Here is a 22112-nt window from a genome sequence, read left to right as displayed (position 1 = left end):
CCAACCAAAAAAGATTGCAATCTTCTTTTTTGGATATAGAGGTAATAAGATTTCTGATTCCATTAAATTGTAAGGTTCTTGAGAGCAAGGATTGCCTTTCCAGCACTTACCACACATAGTGCCTGGCATTTAGTTAGTGCTTAATAAATGTCTATTGATTAATTGATTGATAGATTGGATTTTCCAGGTTTAGGAAATTGTTAGAATATATCATCTGGCACCTTAGAAAAAGAATAGCTACACACACAGATCTCCAGAACTATAACTCTTGGTCTTGAAGGTCCTACAGAAGATGAATGTCAATTCTGAGAACTCTTCAAACAGATATTGGATGACTGCATTTCAGGGGTAATAAGAAAGAGACCTGTTGTTGAGGTTTGAGTTAGACTTGATAACTTCTGAGGAACTTCACTGACTAATGTAGTAAAACCTTAATTCAGGGAAAAGAGTTACCTATATCCAATTTTCTGGTTAACCGCCAACTACTCATAAAATACATTTTGTGTCCAAACCTAATGGGATTTGGTCTTGTGCCCAAGAATATGGAGGATTAGACATTTTCTCTGAACTCGATCATTTCTCATAAGGTTAAAGCAACTTCAGCTATTCCCATGGTTTAGGTCCAAAGGTGTAAAACACTTGACTTAGGCCACATGCAACCTACAAAATTCCTGAACAACAGAACCAGATTAAAATGTGATTGGGAAATATTGAACCAAATAAATAAAAATATAATAAAACATAGATAACATTAAAGGAAAAGGGAACTGCAGAAGGTGAGATGGATAGATAATATAATGGAAACAATGAACATGAAATTCAACAGACATTGAGAGATAATAGAGGATAGAGGACTTGGTGTGCCATGGTCCATGGGATCACAAAGAATTAGACATGACTGAATGACTGAACAACAGCAACAACAGCAACAAAACATAACATTTTAAAACTGAGTAAATATGTATCAAGAAAAAAAAACCTAAGGCTTTTAACTTCACAACACATAGTAGATAAACTTAATAATTTCAGGAACAACAAATTCTGTAAGTGATCAAAAGAAAAACCTTAATATAAAGAAAAAGAAATTAAAATGATATAAGAATATTTTGCACCTACCAGACAAGTGAAGGATTGAAATAAAGTGTTCTGAAGAGTAAGAAAGTTCAAGTTACCTACCTTGCAAATCTGATCTTAACTATAAATGAAAAAGATAGGGATTCAATAATATAGAAATATTTGAAATATTTTTAACAAACTTGAAGAGATTATTTGTTTCCCAAACACCCCAGATAACAGAAATGTAGGAGAGAAGAATAAATACAACAATTACAAGCAACAATAAAGAACAGCAGAGAGACCATTAAACATGAAGAAGGATGAAGGTGGAAGTCAAAGGTAATAGTGGCTAGGAAGGCAGGGTATTATGAATAGAAGGGAGAATATGATGTACCCTGGTCAAGTTGAAGGCTAGCAATGAGAGGAAGGTGAATCCTACAGTTTCTCAAAAAGAGCCTGATGTCAGAGAAAAGAAAAAGGAATTTGGAAGAAGAGGAAAGAGGTTTTATTTTAGCACTGAGAGGGGGTTCCATTGATTAATGCTACTAAAGGTGAGGGAAGATGTTCAGTGAGGGGAGATGGGGACCTTGTCCTGGATGTTATCCACAAGGATTTTGTTGGGAAGTAAAGAATTAGAATTCCTGGGGGGGGGGGGGGCAAATAGAGCATGAGGGAATGGGAGGGTATAGATCGAAGGAGGAGATTTTTGAGGCATATGGACATGGAAGATGATCAGTAGAGGGGAATAGATCATAATCAGAGGATGTAAGGATTGGGATCTTGTCATAGGATAGAGTCCTCTCTATCACCTGCAGGAAATGACATTTTTCTGGGAGTGAGACACAATGGAGAGGCTCTGGCAGAAACTACTTAGAGGAGAGAACCCAGAGCAAACATCTCAGAAGTTTTGATCTGATGAGAAAAGTAGAGAATAGAGAGGGGCTGGTTAAATCTAGAGAGCATGAACCAGAATGTAAGATCTAGAGTCATTAGAAAGACAGGAAGGATAATGGCAGGGGAAGGCAAAGAAGAAAGAGAAATTCTCTCTCTGGAGAAATAATTGAATTGAAAGGGAGGTAAGAATCTACTTCACTGAAAGAGGAAAAGCAAAAGAGAAAATATAAACCTGAACAAATTGCTAGAGAAACTAGAATGTAAAGACTTATGGAATCTTCTAAATGGAAACTACAAAAGAATATGTGTATGCCTTAGCACCAAGTGGAACTTTTAAAAAATTGGTAATGTTAGGATGGAGAGATACTTCAAAAATGTAAAAAAGATCGGTATAGTAAATACATATTCATTGCTTCAGATACCACAAACAAAAGATAAAGACACAAATTAAGATTCATGAAATTCTAAATAAGGAATGACTCAAAGAATTCAAATCATAAAAACAATTGATAATTATGTGAAAGAAAATTATAAAGATGAAACAACATACCAAAATGTTTGTGATGCTGCTAAAGTCATTCTCAGTTGTAAAATCATAACTCTAAAAACATAACAAAAATTGAAAAGAGGATTAATTAACTGAATATGCATTTTTAAATTAGAAAGTCAACAAATAAATCTAATATAATATCAAAAGATGAGTATTAAAATTAGTGAAGAAATAAATATATTAGAAAAAACATAGAAATTTCAAATTAAACTAAAAACTGATTCTTTTGAAAACATAATAAAATTGATATTCTTTAGCTAATCTGATGAAAAAGAAGTGATCAGAAAATCTAATCAATAAAATAACTAATAAACAAAATGAAATCACAATAAAAACAGAAGAAATAAAACATAATTAGAACATTAAACTTTTTTATAAAATTGAAAAATGAGAGAAATATTTTCAAAACTTTAAATACCCAAACCAAATAGAAATCCTAAAAAAGTCAATCTCAGAAAAGGAAATTGTGTTAACTACATAAAAGAAGTATATAAATATATATATATATAATACACAAACTCTTCATCCTGATGAATTCACAGTAGAATTCTGTCAATCTTTTAAAGAAGAATTAGTAACCATACTTCACAAATTCTTCTCAAAAATAAAGCACCCACTAGAATGCTTTTGTGAGTTAAATATACTCCTAATATCTAAACCAGAGATTGATAAAACACAGAAGGAAATCTATAGATCAATACTTTTAATGAATATTGACTCAGAATTTTCAAACAAAATCTCATAAATCAGACTTCTGTAATTTTTAGCAGAAAACATTCATTATGGCTAAATAGTATTTATAACAGGGTTTCAATAAATCTGTAAAATACCAAAATATCAAAATCACATGATTATCTAATAGTAACAGGAAAAAAAAAAGAAAAAGCCCTTTGACAAAGTTCAACACTCATTTATGCTTTTTAAAAAACCAACATATTAGAGTCATAGAAGGTCCTTTCTTTTTAAATATCATAAATTGCCTGTCTAAAACTTTCTGTGTGATTCTGAGCAAGTCACATAACCATTATTTGCTCCCATTTCCTCAACTATAAAAGAATTTTTTTTTGAATTGCTACTCTTTTATTTATATGAACAGCTGGAAATGATTTTTTTAGGGGTTTTTTTTTGCAAGGCAATGGGATTAAGTGGCTTGCCCAAGGTCACATAGCTAGGTAATTATTAAGTGTCTGAGGCCAGATTTGAACTCAGGTACTCCTGACTCCAGGGCCAGTGCTCTATCCACTAGGCCACCTAGCTGCCCCCTTTTTGTCTTTTTTATTACTTTGAATTTTATAATTTTTCCCCCAAACTCACTTCCCTCCCCCACCCCCACAGAAGGCAGTCTGATAGTCTTTACATTGTTTCCATGCTATACATTGATCAAAATTGAATGTGTTGAGTGAAAAATAATATCCTTAAGGAAAACATGAGATATAAGCGATAACAAAATTGCATAATATATGAGATAACTTTTATTTAAATTAAAGCTAAAAAGAAAAAAAGGTTTTAGTCTTTGTTTAAACTCCACAGTTCTTCCTCTGGATACAGATGGTATTCTCCATCACAGACACCCTGAAATTGTCCCTGATTATTGCACTGATGAAATGTGCAATTCTATTAGGGTTGATCATCAACCCCATGTTGCTCTTAGGGTATACAATATTTTTCTGGTTCTGTTTGTTTCACTCAGAATCAGTTAATGCACATCTTTCCAGGCTTTTCTGAATTCCCATCCTTCCTGGTTTCTAATAAAACAATAGTGTTCCATAATGTACATATACAACAATTTGTTCAGCCATTCCCCAATTGAAGGACATTTACTCAATTTCCAATTCTTTGTCACCACAAACAGGGCTGCTATGAATATTTTTGTACAAATGATACTTTTACCCTTTTTCATGATCTCTTCAGGATATAGACCCAGTAGTGGTATTGCTGGATCAAAGGGTATGTACATTTTTATTGCTCTTTGGGTGTAATTCCAAATTGTTCTCCAGAAAGGTTGGATGAATTCACATCTCCACCAACAATGTATTAGTGTCTCAGATTTCCCACATCTCTACCAAAAGTGATAATTGACCTTTCTGGTCATATTGGCCAATCTGAGAGGTGTGGAGTAGTACCTCAGAGATGCTTTAATTTGCATTTCTCTAATCAGTAATGATTTAGAGCAATTTTTTATATGACTATGGATTGCTTTAATTTCCTCATCTGCAAATTGCCTCTGTATATCCTTTGACCATTTGTCAGTTGGAGAATGGCTTTTTTTTATAAATTTGACTTCGTTTTCTATATATTTTAGAAATGAGTCCTTTGTCAGAAATACTAGTTGTAAAAATTGTTTCCCAATTTACCTCATTTCTTTTGATCTTAGTTATAGTGGTTATCCCTCTTTTCTTAGCTTTATTTTTTTCTTTCTCTACTTGCCCTTTCTCCTCTACCAACAAACTCATCTTTTCTATCTTAAAAAAATTTTTTCTCTTCTTGCCGCTAACCTATCAAGTTATCCATCGAGCTTTTTCTCCTCTTCACTGATAAATTTGTAAAGAGTTGTTTATTTTCAATAACTTTGTTATCTCACCAGCTGTTTACTATTCAATTTCCTACTTTCTAGCTCCCCAAAAATCAATGAAAACTTTTTAAGGTGATTAAATACCCCCTAATTTCTAAATCAAAAGGTTTTTCCTCATTGAATTTCTACATCAACATGACATAGTTGACCAAGTCCTCCTCTAAGATGTTCACTTGTCCCTTAACTTTCTTGGAAAGTTTCCCAGCTCTTTTCTAAGGACTTTGTGCACTCCTAGACTATCTCCTTTTCCAATCTCATTTCCTATTCTTACTCCCTAATAGTGAGATCTCCTCCAGTTGTCTACCAGGTCTTGTTCCTGGTCCTTGACTCCTTTCCTTTCTGACTCCACACTCTCTCCATTGGCATTCTTAGCCACTGCTGTAGCTCCCATGGTCATCTCTATGCAATTTACTCTATAATCTGAATAGCCTCAACCTCTCCCATAAACTCTAGTCTGTATTTCTAACTGCCTGTTGAACATGTACAACTGATTGTTTCATTAACACCTTAAACTCTACATGTTCATATTTGAACTCATCGTATTTCCTCCGAAATTTGCCTTTCCCCCCAAAGAATATTTTGCTGATGGAACCAATAATGTCCCATTTACCTAGGGTATGAAAAGCCCTTTACAAATACTATCTCATTTGAGCTTCACAACTATCTTATAACCTCAGTACTGTTTGAATCTTCTCTCTTCTTTATCTTTTAATCCATTTTAAAGTCCTATTGCATCTACCTCCAAAATCTCTTTCATATTGACCCTTCCTTTTCATTTCCATTGCTACCTCGCTAATTTAGATCCTCATTTTTTCTTCTAGTACCATAGCAATAACCTTAGATGATCACTAGTCTTTGTTCTCTGCAGTCTAGTCTTTGTACCAATGTCAAAATAATTTTCTTAATGTCTAATAACCATATCACTTCCTAATAACCAGAATAACTTAATGAACATTTCCTAATGACTATAACACCTCCCTACTCAAAAATATTCAGTAGTTTCTCATTGCCTAACAGTTAAAACACAAATTAATCAATCTGACATTGCATTCATAATATGGCTCCAAACTACTTTTCTAGTTTCATCTTTGATATCACTAGTGAATAGTTATATTCCATCTTAAAAGATCACACTTATTTCATAAGTGTATCCTGACCTTTCTTGTTTCTATGCATTTTTACATACACTCCTTCTCTCATCCATGTTGTCCCTTATTTCTATCTATTAGCATATTTCTTCTTGAAGGACTAGTTGAAATGCCTTCTTCCTCTGTTATGGATCCCCTAAACTCCTGTGCTGGAAATGACTTCCTGCTTACTTGCCCTTCCCTTGTACAAATTATTTCACCTCTCTAGATATCAATCTGTTTTCTAATCTGTAAAATGAGGAGGTTGGAGGAAGACAAGAAGGGAAAAGAAACAACATTTATTAAGTGCTCACTATAGTTGGTAAAAATAGTTAACAGATTTTCCAAATATTAATATTTAGAGAATGACAATATCTATCTCTGTGTCTTGAATTAGCAATTTATTTAAGATATACCTGATGTGCCACCAAAATGCTATCTTTCTCCATAGTTATTCAGATGACAGTTTTCAGAAGGGAAAGATTAAGGAGCAGGTCAAAGGACAACCATTGTCCCTAGTTCCCACCAAAGTAGTCTGGGACTAGGAAGCTCACATCCAACCTTCTGAGAGAGCCTAAATTTTCCCAGTGTTTCCCACAAACACTAAGAGAGAGAAGGGGCATCAGAGACCAACCTCCCTACCTGAACAGGAATCTCCTCTAACAAAATACCCAATAAATAGCCATCCAGTCTTTGCTTGAAGACTTCTAAGGAAAAGGAACTCACTACTTCCTGGAGCAACTCATTTTACTTTTGATGTCTAGATCAGTTCATTCAGTCAAAACATTAGCTCACAAGTGAAAACAACTCTTACTGTTAGGTTATTAGATGGGGTACTTCTTGAAGTCTGTTGTGGTTGAAATCTGAAGGTAGTTGTCTCGGCTGAAAAGAAAGAAGAAGAAAGAATAAGTTAAAATAACTAAAAATACAAGAATAATCTGTGACTTTATTGAACAGCAGGGAAAATTCCTCTACCAATCTATGACTTAGGAGGCACATCCTAGGGAGCTGTCTGAGGCACACAAATGTTAAGACATTTGCTTGGAATCCTAGTTAACTTTTGATTTCCTAATTCTCTTAATTGCTGGATTTTCCTGGGTCTCCCACCTATCCTATCACCATTTTAGAAAAGAAAGTAAGGCCTAAATAGGTAAATGAAAAGTCATCTATAATTAAGCAATAGACCTGAGATTTGAACTCAAAACTCTGGTCGCAAAATCAAAATTCTTTGTGCTTTTATTGTTGTTCAGTTATTTCCAACACTTTGTGAGCCTTTGGAGGAGAGCATACCAATACTGTTCATGGGTCTTTCTTGGCAAAGATACTGGAGTGGTTTGCCATTTCCTTCTCCAGTGGATTAAGGCACACAGAGGTTAAGTGACTTGCCCAGGGTCACACAGATAGTAAATGTCTGAGACCAGATTTGTACTCAGGGCTTCCTGACTCCAGGTCCAGTGCTCTATCCACTAAGTCATCTAGCTGCCTCTTTCTCTATTTGCTAAGTGTATTTGGTTTTTTACCATATGTATTTAGCATATACAAAGAGGTTCCCCTCTGATGCTGATCACAACATGATAAATGTCATCTTTGACTCTTCACTCTCATTTTCTAATATCCAATGTGTTGCCAAGATCTGTCAATTTTATCTTTATATATCACTCAAATACATCCCCCTTCTCTGCTCTGACAGTCACCACTCTAGTTAAGGCCCTCATCACTTCATAGATGGATTATTGCAGTTGTCAGCTGGTGGGTTGGCCTACCTCATCTCTCCCTACTCCAATCCATCCTCCATTCAGTACCCAAAAAAGATCTTTCTAAAGTGCAGATCTGACCATATCATTGCCCTAGTCCAATCAATCAATCAATCAATCAATCAGTGGTTATTAAGTGCCTAATATATCTCTGTGCTAAGCTCTGGGAATGCAAAAAAAAAGGCAAAAGACAGTTCAAAGGGGCAGCTAGGTGGCCCAGTGGATAAAGCACTGGCCCTGGAGTGAGGAGTACCTGGGTTCAAATCCAGTCTCAAACACTTAATAATTACCTAGCTGTGTGGCCTTGGGCAAGCCACTTAACCCCATTTGCCTTGCAAAAACCTAAAAAAAAACCCCAAAAAAAACAAAAGACAGTTCCAGCCCTCCAAGGAGCTTCCAATCTAATGGGGAGAGAGAAAATGCAAATCAATGTATACAAAACAAGCTACCTATGGGATAAATAGGTAATAATTAACAGAAGGAAGGCACTAGAATTCAGAGGAGTTGGGAAGGCTTCCCATAGAAGGTGGGATTTGAATTGGGATCCCATTCACTTCAAGGTTTCTTATTACCTCCAGGATCCAATATGAAATCATCAGTTTGGTGTTCAAAGTCCTTCTGCTCCTCCTACTTCTATCTTTCCAATCTTCTTATATCTTACATCTGCAATGAACTCTTGGATTAGGGGATACTGGTCTCCTTTGGGGTTCCTCAATCAAAATTCTGCATTTCTCTTCACTCCAAGAATTTTCACTGACTGTCTACTAGGCATGGAATACTTTTCCTTCCTCATCTTCACTTCCTGGTTTCTCTGGATTCCTTCAGATCCCAATCTTTTCTCATCCTCCTTAATTCTACTGTCTTATTTCTGAAATTCTGTGCAATATATATACACATATACATACAAACACACACACACACACACACACACACACACACACACACACATATATATAAAATCTCTTGTTACATAGTCTCCTCCCAATAGACTGTAAGCTCCTTGACAGAAAGGTCTGTCTTTTGCCCTTGTATCTCCAGTACTTAGCCCATAGTATCTGGTATGTAGTAGGTACTTAATAAATGTTTATTGACCAACTGACATGGATTCAATAAAATTAAGCCAGTCAGACAGGAACATTCTACTTGTCTATTAAGTCTGATCTCCTGAAAGCAAATTCAATTTGTTTCATCTTTACAAATTGAACCTTTAGGTGACCCCTGTTTTTCACCTGAAAAAAAAATCTATCATGTAGTCCATGAAAAATACATTTTCTCAGTGGTCATGCCAAATATAGGAAGCTAGATGGCACAATGGATAGAGTACTAAACCTGAAGTCAGGAATATTCAATTCAAATCTGATCTCAGACACTTACTAGATGTGTGACCCTAGGCAAGTCACTTAACCTTGTTTGCCTCAGTTTCCTTAACTATAGGAATGAATTGGAGAAGGAAATAGTAAACCACTCTAGCATATTTGCAAAGAAAACCCCAAATGTGATCACAAAGAGTCAAATATGACTGAAAAGACTGAATGTGTCAAATACAGAGCTACTCCTTCAGAGTCAATTTTGATATCATCAGGTTTCTATCTAGAAAGAATTTAGCAGCACTGCAAAAATACAATAAAAGTACAAACATCCCAATTAAACTCCTACATCTATTTAATGTCAAAACTAGGAGAGAACTTAGAGATAAACTAACCATTGTCCAACTTTATGGAGAAGGAAACTGAGGGAAGAAAAATATAGTTCCAAATTGCCCTTTCTCATACAGCTATTAAATCTGGAAAGTCACCAAAATTAACTTCCTTTGAGCACTTAATGCCAGCCATTTTCTTAATATGAAGAAAGCAGGACAAGTCATGATTTCTTGTTCAAAAATGGCCCATCATGGAACAGAGTTGACCTGACTCAAAGTGCGAACCTTGAACAAGTCTCACCCTCCACAACCAGGAATTAAAGATATAGTTCAAAGGGGCCAGATTTAGAGACAGAGGACCTGGATTTGAATTCTAACTTTGTCTTTGTCATGTCACTATTCTGAATTTCTGTTTTCTCATTTGTGAAAAGAGGGTGTTGGGAGTAGAGACACCCTCAGAAACCCCCTCTATCTCTAAACTAAAAAAGACAAGACTAGAGAATGGACCTCTGAACTAATTCTCTCTCTCTCTCTCTCTCTCTCTCTCTCTCTCTCTCTCTTTCTCTCTCTCTCTCCACTCTACCTTCTTTCCATCTTTTCCTGGGACTGATAATCAAATCAATATTATTGTTTCAACTATTAAGGACACATTTGAGGTTTTCTTAAAGATATTGCAGTGATTTGCCATTTCCTTCTCCAATTCATTATACAGATGAAGAAACTGAGGCAACATGGTTACTCAATTTGTCCAAGGTCATTCAGCTAATAAGTGACTAAGGCTGGATTTAATATTAAAAAGTTGAGTCTTCCTGATTCCATGTCCAGTGCTTTTTCTCCTGCGTAACTTAATCATCTGCTTTCTAATAGCCATTCATGTTAAACCTATCCTCCCTATATCCCCATCATTTTTTCTTACTCTTCCATTGTGCCCTGTGAAACCTCTATTTAATGTACTCCATATTAGACTTATATCTTCATTCGAAATCACTCTGCATATTTGGTAATTACTTATATACACATCCCTCTCTTCCCTCCTCACTGCCCAATAAAATGAGGGTTTCTTGAAGACAGGACTTCTGATTTCTCTTGTTATTCCCACCACCTACCACAGTCCTTGACAAGCACTTGGCATCTGATAAATGCTTGTTTAATTGAATTGATGTGTTTTATCTTCTAATTAAATATTACTTCATTTAAAAACTGAATTCAAAACCCATTTCTTCAGGAAATCTCTCTTCATGAATTACTGGAACCTCAAGACAACAGAACAAACCATGGTGGAAGTTTTAAAAAAAAAAGTAATCAACAATGAGGAAGTAAAGGCTTGTCCCAATTTTTCTGGCCTAGAGTCTGAGACTCAGACCCTCTTTAGGTCTCTTCCTGCAAAGTTCAAAGGTCTTTCATGTTTATAAAGTGGTTTGAGTTCTCTCTTTAAATGCAGATTTAGTAAAGTATGCCTTTAATCCTCTGAGAGCCTAAAATTCTTCACAGAATGGGACATTATTTCCCCAACAGCAAGGAGGAGGTTATCTTACTTAGGCTTATCTCACATCTAAACAAACTTCAGTTATCTTGTCATTGTAAAGGGAATTTGAAGTAAGAAAAACACATGATAGTATTGTTAAGTCAACAGGAATCTTAAACAGAGAATTTTTCACTCTGGAGGGAAGAAGCCAACACTAAAATTGACATTTACTTTATAACCAATTTTTTACTGTTCTGTGATTATTTATTTTTCTTTCATTAAATCATTTTGTCATGAAAGGAAATAGTATAACATTTCTGTCAGAATTTACCTGCTATTACCCACAGCAGATCAAATCATGTTCTGTTCCCAAAATGGTTCAATAACTTTGAGTTGAAATCAACCATAGAGATCATCCTGTCTAAACCCTTCATTGAATGAAGAAACTGAGATCTGAGGATTATACAGCTTTCCCACCATTTTGAGATAGTAAAGAAAGAGCTAAGATTCAAGCTCAAACAATTATGAATGGCAGAGACCTGAAATGATATGAGTGATTCATTTAGTATGGTAGGAAAATGGAATTCAAGGATTGAAGGAATATTTTTTTTAATGTTGTTCAGGCATGTCCAAATGTTCATTACCCTATTTGGGGTCTGCCTATTCTTGTCAGAGATACTAGAGGGTGAGGCAGCAGGGGTAAGTGACTTGACCAAAGTCACACAGCCAGTGTCAGAGGTCAGAAATGAGCTCAGTAAAATGATTCCTCCTGATTCCAAGAGCAATGTTCTAGCATTTACACTACATAGCTGCCACAAGAAATATTAGATTTCACCTCATAACATGCATGATGTCATTATCCCTTCCACATTTCATCTTTCCCCATTGTGGTTTTCTTATTGCCTATTGGCATAAGAAATTAAATGGGAATTTGGGGTAAGTTTTGTAAAAGCCCATAGAGAGTACATAAAGGCCAGAAAACAATACAGACAAAGTTTAGAAAGTCAGAAATGCATAAAATATGTCTAGTATTGTATAATATCAACCCAAATTTTATTGTAAAGTAAAAGAAAAAGAAAACATTCAGACCTCTCTGGTATGAAGTGTATGCAGATTTTTCTAAATCAATTGAGTACTGGACTCCTACTCTCCTGACGTGGAAAAGATAACTGTATATGGTTCTCTTCCTATACACTTAGAATATCTTACAACTCAAGAGCTACATGAGATCAGTATAATATAATGGAAAGAATAGTGATCTGTGTGACTTAAGACAAATAGTTTAATTTTCCTGGGACTGAACTTATTTTCCCCAATTTTAAAATTACTGGACAGATTCAATAACCTTTAAGGTGTCTGCCAAATCTAAAATTCTGTAAGCCTAAACTCTTAGTCCTAACTCAGCTATTAACTAGCACAAGTCATATAAACCATCCTTGGGTTTTAGCTTCATCATCTGTGAAAGGAAGTGGTAGATTAGATGGTGTGTAATGTCTCCCCTATCTCTGACATTCTCTGAAGATGAAAACAAGGAAAGGGTGTATACCAGATGTTCTATGTGACTGTTAGATAATACTTTATAAAGGGGCAATATTGTATAAATGTTAATCATCCTGTACATGTAAACCAGTGTGTTTGTTCTCCAGTTGTCTCATGTAAAGGATGAGATTCCACTAGATGATCTCTAAGGGAGGCAGTATGGTGCAGCAGGCTATAGGACATAAAGTCAAATAGGTTCAAATACTGGTTCTACTATTTATTTCTATTGTTGTTCAGCCACATCAAATTGTTTGTGGCCTCATGGGCTATAATATATCAAAACTGTCCTTTTCTTGGCAAAGATACTGGAGTAGTTTGCTATTTCCTTCTTTGACTCATTTACAGATAAGGAAACTGAGGCAAACAGGGTTAAATGACTTGCCTAAGGTCTAGTAAGTGTCTGAGTCAGTATCTGAACTCAGTTCTTCTTGGCTTGCAGCCCCTACCACTTACTACCAGTGTTAAATATAAATATTTAACAAATGGTTCTCTAGTTTTAAAAAATGTATACTTGATATACTTTAAAATTTAATTTTTTTGAATTATAAAGATTTTATTCATTTTGAATTTTACAATTTTTACCCTAGTCTTACTTCCCTTCCCCCATCCCCCACAGAAGGCAATTTGCCAGTCTTTACATTGTTTCCATGATATATATTGATTCAAATTGAATGTGATGAAAGAAAAATCATATCCTTAAAGGAAGAAACATAAAGTATGAGATAGCAAGAGCAGACAATAAGATATCAGGTTTTGGGTTTTTTTTTTTCAAGACAAATGGGGTTAAGTGGCTTGCCCAAGGCCAAACAGATAGGTAATTATTAAGTGTCTGAGGCTAGATTTAAACTCAGGTACTCCTGATTCCAGGGCTGGTACTCTATCCACTGTACCACCTAGCCACCCCTAGTTTTTTTTTCCTAAATTAAAGGTAATAGTCCTTGGTCTTTGTTCAAACTCCTTGGTTCTTTCTCTGGATACAGATGATATTCTCCATTGCAGACAGCCCCAAGTTGTCCCTGATTGTTGAACTGATGGAATGAGCGAGTTCATCAAGGTTGATCATCACCCCCATGTTGCTGTTAGGGTGTACAATGTTTTTCTGGTTCTGCTCATCTCACTCAGCATCAGTTCATGCAAATTCCTCCAGGCTTCCCTGAATTCCCATTCCTCCTGGCATGGGAATAGAACAATAGTGTTCCATGACATACAAGTATTACAATTTTCCTAAGCCATTCCCCAATTGAATGACATTTACTTGATTTCCAATTCTTTTCCACCACAGACAGGACTGCTATGAATATTTTTGTACAAGTGATGTTTTTACCCTTTTTCATCATCTCTTCAGGGAATATAAAATTTAATTTTTTATCAAAATTTTCTCCATCTCTTTCTTAAATTTAGACAGTCATCAAAGTGATAAATCATGTCTTTGCCAATTTCTGAGGTATAAATGCTCACGCTTGAACATTTAACAATCAGCTCTGGTTCAAGTTAGCTCTAGCACAGTTCTGATTGCTAACCATGTAACCATGAGTAAGTTAAATAATCTCTCTTGGTGTGATTTTTTCCTCAACAATGAAATGTGGGGCTTAGACTAGATGCCTCTAAAATTTATGATTCCTAGATCACTTCTAACTGATTCCAGGTTTTGCTTTGTCACTTTGTAATCAGATGACCTTATATAAGTTAGAGGTTTTTCAGTTGCTTATCCATAAAGTTGAAAAAAATAAAAGAATATAATTTTTTTTACTTTACAGAATTCTAGAGAGGATCACATGATATAGTGGCTTTAAAAGTATTTTAAAAATTCTAAAGTGTCAAATATATGTGTGTGCCTGTGTGTGTATATATATGTGGGCACACACATAAATGATATTTCCTTAAGGAATAGTGGGAACCAACCATAGAAAAAAATAAATAATTAAAAAGCAGAGATGGAGTGGACAATCAAGTTATTTTCTGCCACTTCTTGTTGTTGATTCACTTCAGGAGTGTACAATTCTTTTTGACTTTTCTTGGCAAAGATACTAGAATGGTTTGCCATTTTCTTCTCTAGTTCATTTTATGGATGAAGACCTAAGGCACACAACTAGTTAAGTGTCCAAGACTATTTCTATCTGCTGAACTACCTAGTTCACCCCTCTGCCACATAATGCTTATGTAAGAAACAGTTGTATAATGGTAAGGGCACTGCACTTGGAACCAGGAAGAGCTGAGTTAAAATTCTACTTCACATATTTACTAGGTGTGTGACCCTGAGCAAGGTCACTTAAACTTTAATGGACCTCTATTTCCTTAACTTAAAAAAATGAGGGGCAGCTAGGTGGTGCAGTGGATAGAGCTGGCCCTGGAGTCAGGAGTACCTGAGTTCAAATTCGACCTCAGACACTTAATAATTACCTAACTGTGTGGCCTGGGGCAAGCTACTTAACCCCATTGCCTTGGAAAAAAACCTTTAAAAAAATGAGAATGTTAGGCTCAGTCTCTAAGGTCACTTCCAATTCTAAATCGTTGTTCTATGATCTCAGGTAAGTAATTTATCTTCTCTGAATTTCCAGTTTCTAATGTAAAATGAAGTGTTAGATTAGTTGATCTCTCTAAGACCCTTTCTCACTCTAAAACCCAAGATCCTATGGAATTTGGTCTCTGATTCAGCTGAGTGCTCAGGACATAGCAGATTCTAGTGAAAATACCATCCAGGACTTAAATTCTTCCTCAATATTTCCCATTTCCCACCACTCCATTCCACCACTACTTTAAAACAGAATGGAAAATTTCTTGCTTTATTAATAAGGAACTGTTGTCACCTGAAACATCAGAAGCATTCCTCCTCTAACTGGTAACTTGAGGAAACTGACTTGGATTTATTTTTGTCACTGGGTTAATCCCTTCTCCCATCAAATGCTGCCTCAGTTCTCATCTCACATCCAACAGGAAGATACAATTCCTTTGTCTTCTCCAACATCCTCTCTCTTTTTTCCATCAAAAGCACTCTCAGCTCAGATATCAGCCAAAAATTTCCTTCCAAACTCTATACTTTCCCTAAACTATGCACCTCATTTCCAGGTTGCAAAAAGAACTGATTTAAATTTATAAAACTAAGAGGCATCCCCACGGATAAAAATCATCAAAGTTTTAGAAGGAAATTGAAGTTATCCATATTCATATGAAAACTGCTCTAAATCCTGAATACACAGGGAAATATTGATTAAAGTAGTCCTGGAGTTAAAATCCTTACCCCTCAGATTGACAGTAAATAAAAGTAAATAAAAATTGGAAGGGTTAAAGAAAGTATTAATGGGGGCAGCTAGGTGGTGCAGTGGATAGAGCACTGGCCCTGGAGTCAGGAGGATCTGAGTTTAAATCCAGCACCAGACACTTAATAATGACCTAGCTTTGTGACCTTGGGCAAATCACTTAACCCCATTGTCTTTAATAAAGAAAATTTTAAGAAAAGAAAATATTAATGTGCTATTAATGGAGTTTTGAATTGGCACAGTCATTCTGAAAAGCAATTTAGAAACATATCCCCAAATTTACTAGATTATAGTTCTATTAGACCTAGAGATACCAGTAGTAGACCTATACCAAAAGACATCAAAGAAAAAAGAAAAGGACCCATATGTAAAAATATTTTCAGCAGCTCTTTTTATTAAAGCAAAGAATAGACTAATGAGATCATTAAACAAAATAGTATAGCTGGAGAAGTGCCCAGGACAGAGCTTTGAAAGATCCCTCTCATTCTCAAGTAAGATCTGAATAATAATGGAGCAAAGAACATAGAGAAAGAGAAGTTAGAAAAACAGATAAACTAAGAGAGAGCAGTGTGAAGAAAACCTAGAGAGAATGAAGTATTAAGAAGAGGGTGATTGACAGCAAAGGTGCAAAGATATAGGCCTAGGAAATGAGAGAGAGAGAGAGAGTCATGTTAGAGAGAATTAGGTAAAAAAGAGGTGCTTCTAATTCTATCCAAAATTTTCTGGAATCTTACTTATGATATAAACTCCACAATTTACTCAATTAGAGATTTCAGTAAGTAGAATTTAATTGCTAGTCCTTATCATTGACTACTTACCGATTGGTTTCTTTATTATCCTACTGCCTCTTTTAAAATTGTTATTTATGGAATAAAACAAGCTTCCATAATAGAGCATAACAAAAAAAGATGACACGTGAAACTGTAAATATATTATTTACAACTTGCTATCCTTTTAAATTTAGAATAGATTTATCATTTAAATTTCTTTTTTTTCCCCTTCCCTCTCTCCCCATCCCAGATATGGCTACACACACACACACACACACACACACACACACAGATCTATTTGTAAAATTATTCTAGATATCTATTTATCAGTTTTTGGTTGCAAAGAGGGTCTTTCTTCAATATGTCCTTTAGAGTTAATTTGAGTATTTATGAAAGTCAAAATGACTTATTCACTCAAAGTCATGGGGAGGGGTTGCAAGGCAATGGGGCTAAGTGACTTGCCCAAGGTCACACAGCTAGTAAGTATTAAATGTCTGAGGTCGAATTTGAACTCAGGTCTTCCTGACTCCATTGCTAGTGTTCTATCCACTGTGCTACTTAGCTGTTCCCAAAGTCTTTCTTAAAACACTAATACTAGGGGGTAGCTAGGTGGCGGCTAGGTGAAGTAGTGGATAAAGCACCAGCCCTGGAGTCAGGAGTCCCTGGGTTCAAATTCGGTCTCAGACACTTAATAATTACCTAGCTGTGTGGCCTTGGGCAAGCCACTTAACCCCATTTGCCTTGCAAAAACCTAAAAAAAAAAAAAAAAACCCACTAATACTGCTACAATAAGCAGTGCTCTCTTGGTTCTGTTTATTTCATTCTTCATCATTCAGTTTTGCGATATTTTTCTATAATTCATCACATTCATATACCACAATTTGCTCAGACTACTCTTTTTTAATATAACTAAAATAAGACCACTCATGGGGGTAATTCTGATGGTCATCTTTATCTCAAACTAGTCAGGATCTAACCTGTTCTAATATCTATCAAAAACATTCTATCGGGGCAGCTAGGTGGTACAATGGATAGAGCACCAGTCCTAGAGTACCTGAGTTCAAATCCGCCCTCAGACACCTAACAATTACCTAGCTGTGCAGTCTTGGGCAAGCCATAACTCCATTACATTGCAAATAAAAAAAAAAAACTAAAAAAATTCTACCTTAGATCCTTTAAAGTTGATGATCATGAAAACTCACAGTTCAGGGAAAGTACAGAGTTTAGGGAAAAGTTTTTGACTGGTGGCTCAGCATAAATATCACTTTCTGCATACTGGAGAGCTTTCCATGAAAAGTGTCTAACAATGGCCTCAGTGGGTGGGGGTGAAAATGTATGAGCAATACTCATTTAAATTTAATCTACATTAGCATTTTCTATGTCACAACAAAACAACAAATTAATTCTTGATTGATAAGGCTTACTGGTTTCTGAGGTATCCAAACATTTAACAAATAGCTTTTCTGGTCTCCTTCCTAGTCATCCTTCCCTCTTCACCCCATATATAGCACTAGTGTTGTTTCTCCCATTCATTATATATATCTTATATATACATGGTTGTAGGCATGTTATCTCCTCTCATTAATTGTAAGCTCCTGGAGGGCAGGGAGCTTTCTTTAAGTCCCTAATATTTAGCCTAACTAAGCAGTAGGAACTCAATAAATGCTCATTGCTATTGAACTGCTCTTTAGTTGCAAAGAAGTAAATTTAAGGTCAATGAAAAGGAAAAAGAAAATCTTCCTTACTATTAAAGCACTATTGGTAAGTAGAATGAGCTGCTTTAGGAAGGGTTGCTGCCCCACCACCACTACCACCACCAACACCACCACCACCACCACTACCACCACACCACACCACTACTCCTGGAGGATTTCAAGGAACAACTGGGTGACTTATCAAATATGAGTTGTATGGTTTTTCATATGGATATTAATTGAATTAGAACCTCTAAAAGTCCTTCCATTTCTAATGCTTCTTGAGGCTGTGAAGTTTTGAAAGTCTCTTATTATACCCTTGGATTTTCCCATAAGAATTTTATAAAGGAGAAAAAAACTCACTTACCTGGTTTGACCACTAACTGTAGGGTTGTTTTTTTATCATTAAACAGACCTGGAAATTGTATCCTACAGCAATAAATTCCACTGTCTGCTTCTTTCACATTCTCAATTGTGAGGGCCACATTCCCCTGGACAAGATCACCCTTTAACTGGTATCTCTTTATCTTCTGCTGTGTCACTTTCCTTCCATTAGTGCTGAGAAATTTTTCATTGCAATCATACAGAGGACAGCTCCCTTTGCCCCAGCATATGGGCACAGGTTTATTTCTTGGTTCCATTACATAAAAACATGGTAAAAGGACAGTTTGACCCACCATTGCTATGTAGATATCTCCTGAGGATGCTGCTGGTAGAAATGGGGGGAGGGGAAGAGAAAGAGTTTAAGGCAAGAGAAGAAGAGGTGAGCAAGTTTTATTAAAGCAAAGAATGTAAAAAAAATAATTCTTCAAGTGGTTGGCTGAAGTGAGAATATTGCTCATCTGTTTTAAGGTCGGCTAGCTGCAATGGTAAGAGCAGTTAGGTGATATAGGGAATAAAGCACCAGACCTGAAGTCAGGAAGATCTGAATCCAAATATAACCTTGGACACTTACTAACTGTGTGACTTGGGCAAATCATTTAAACTCTATTTGACTCAGTTCCTCATTTGAAAGCAAGGGGCCACCCTGAAGAATGAAATGGAAAATCACTCTGGTATCATTGTCAAGAGAACACAATGGACATAAAATCACAATGAATTGGTCACTACTAAACCACTAAATAACAACAACAATCTGCCGTGGTAAAACCTTATAATATCTCCAAAGAAAAGGGACCATGAAAACAAAAACTAGAAAATAGAATACTCAACACCTAGAAAAATGACTAAGTGATCTCTCTTAATTGTAGCTAGACTACTGGAGATCTCCACAAAAAGATCTTAATGGATTAGGTATAATAAAGCATCCCTCTGCAAGCTAATTCAGAATGCTTTTTAAAAATAGCATTCACAATTCCAGAACATCCCGTCTGCTTCTGCCATGCCCTTAGAGATAGTGCCCTCCTCATGAAGAATAATTTTAATCATTTACTTACCTGTTGGCCATAACAGAAGGACAAAAATGAAGTTATGGAACATGGCACCAATTGAAATTACTAATGGATAAGTAGATTTAGTGTTTCACTTTCACTTCCTCATCTGTTGTCCATTCCCAGAGAATCATATGAAAGACACTTAATTCCCTCCTCAGGAGCCTGTTAGCTTGACATGGCATCACCTCTGAGTTAGAAGCCTGAAATGAGAGCTGATGATGAAAAGGAAACCTCAGAAATTGTTACTCATGTTCTCCATTGCATCTCATGCTATACACACTTATAAAGGCAACAGTTTCACACAGGAACAGCAAAGAGAAAAATTGAACTTCTGATTTTGGTCATTATTGACTTCTTTTGGGGGCAGCTAGATGGCACAGTGGATAGAGTACAGGACCTGGAGTCAGGAGTACCTGAGTTATAATCCGACCTTAGACACTTAATAATTACCTAGCTGTGTGGCCTTGGGCAAGCCACTTAACCTCATTTGCCATGCAAAAAAAAAAAACCTAAAACAAAAACATTATTGACTTCTTTTTCTTATTTCTTTCCCACTTTTTGCCCACCATTCTAATTCCCCATCATTTCCCCAGTCTTAACTGGTTCTGTCTCAGATCTCTCTTTTCCATTCCTACTAATTCAGGTCCTCATTATTATTCACTTGTATTATTCCAATAGTCAGCTTCCAGATCTCCTTACCTCAGACTCTTCTGAACAACATCAATATGCCTAATGCACAAGTCTAATCACATAACTCTACAGACTGAAAGGAAGGAAGAAAAGAGAGAAAAACAGGGAAGGAGGGAGGAAGGAAGGAAGGAAGGAAGGAGAGAGAGAGAGAGAGAGAGAGAGAGAGAGAGAGAGAGAGAAAGAAGACAGACAGAGAGAGAGGAAGGAAGGCAAAAGAAAGTGTGAAAGGGAGAAAGAAAAAGAGAGAGAGAAAAAGGAAGGAAAGAAGAGAAAAGAAAAGAAAGAGAAAGAAAAAAAATACTACTGTGGTTTCTCACTGCCTATATTTAAAAGTCCAAACTTCTTAGTTTGACCTACAAGCTTTTCACAACTTGACCTCAGCTTTTCCACCTAACTTTCCTATTTATTCCATACAAACTAGATTACTGAAAATTCCCTCAAATGCCCTGTGCCTCCCCCACCACTATGCCTTTGCCTTTGATTCCTCTATTTCTTGGTTTTGGAATGCTGTCTTTCTTTATCTCCTCCTGTTGAAGCAAGGTAGAAAGTAAATATTCCTTCTTTTATTAAGTCTTTCCTGGTTTCCCCCTTAAATCTATTCCATCTTTCCTGTATTCATTCCACAAGTGTTTATTAGCATTTATTAGCATCACAAACTCATAGAACATTTCTCTCAGACTCATTAGCTGCATTACTGTTGTATTTATATATCACTTCTATTATATAATAAGCTCTTTGAAAGCAGGAATTTAAAGAACTTGCTATTGAGACAAAGGAATGGAAGTTGGGAATGGCCATCGGGTTAGCAATGGATGTTTTAAAAAATTAGAAAGATCAATGACATCAACACCAACAAACAATTAAAAAAAAAAAAACAAGGTTCAATATCTTTAATCACCAGGGAGAACCAGAGATATGTTTCAGGGATTTGCTTAGACATCAAAATATTTATAGTTCAACCTTGTGACTGCTATCTATTTTTAAGGGAAGACTGATCACCTCCTAGATGATAAAGTGACAAAGAATGTCTCTTTTTACTCCAGGTTAAAAGAATAAAATAACAATGATGTTCTTCTGATAGACTTTGGGAAAGCAGATTTTCAAAGGTCCAGAGGTAGGATAAATAGGATGCCATGATCACTTCTCAGGTATATTACAGTGGAAATTCTTTTTGAGTTTGGGTTGGAATCAAGAAGACTGAAGACTCTTACAATTCCAGAATTCTGTGATTTTTGTGACAGGGAACTGATTGTACAAATAGAAAGAAGATATCAGGACTTAGCATCTGACTGAATGTGAAAGATGAGGGGAAGGAAAGAGGCTTGATTAACTCTCTAGTATCCCCTGTGCATCTGCATCTGTCTCTTCAAATAATTTCATTTTTTCCTCTTCAAATTCAAAAATGGAAAAAAGAACATGGTGTGCAAACTATAAACCAGTGAACTTGACTTTGCTCAGTTCCTAGGAGAATTCTAGAACAGATCACTAAAGAGAATGATAATGGAAATCTTGAAAATGAAGCAAAGATTACCAATGGTCAAAATTTTTAAAAACAACTGGTTGTATTGGAAAAATCTTATTCCTTTTTTGGACAGGTTCACTGGATGAGTACAGATCTGTGATACTTGAGGTAAAAATGGTTATTACATTTTAAAATAAATTTATTGATTTT

At 35.8% G+C, this 22112-nt stretch overlaps 1 protein-coding gene across 1 annotated transcript in view; it reads right to left on the bottom strand.

Moving 5' to 3' along the window:
• The window catches only part of LOC141518298 (hepatitis A virus cellular receptor 2 homolog), a 38215-nt gene extending 18289 nt beyond the window's left edge, over window positions 1-19926 (bottom strand). The window contains exons 1-4 of the mRNA XM_074230186.1: window positions 19754-19926; window positions 18685-19026; window positions 7014-7081; window positions 2501-2551 (exon numbers count right to left, since the gene is read on the bottom strand). Coding sequence (XP_074086287.1) covers window positions 2501-2551; window positions 7014-7081; window positions 18685-19026; window positions 19754-19796 — 504 coding nt within the window. The 5' untranslated portion in view covers window positions 19797-19926. The remainder of the gene's footprint in view (window positions 1-2500; window positions 2552-7013; window positions 7082-18684; window positions 19027-19753) is intronic.
• Between the last annotated feature and the right edge of the window lie 2186 nt (window positions 19927-22112).

Source organism: Macrotis lagotis, chromosome 1, assembly GCF_037893015.1.
Source record: "Macrotis lagotis isolate mMagLag1 chromosome 1, bilby.v1.9.chrom.fasta, whole genome shotgun sequence".
NCBI classification, from domain to species: Eukaryota; Metazoa; Chordata; class Mammalia; order Peramelemorphia; family Peramelidae; genus Macrotis; species Macrotis lagotis.
This window is presented reverse-complemented; position numbering and strand designations above follow the sequence as displayed.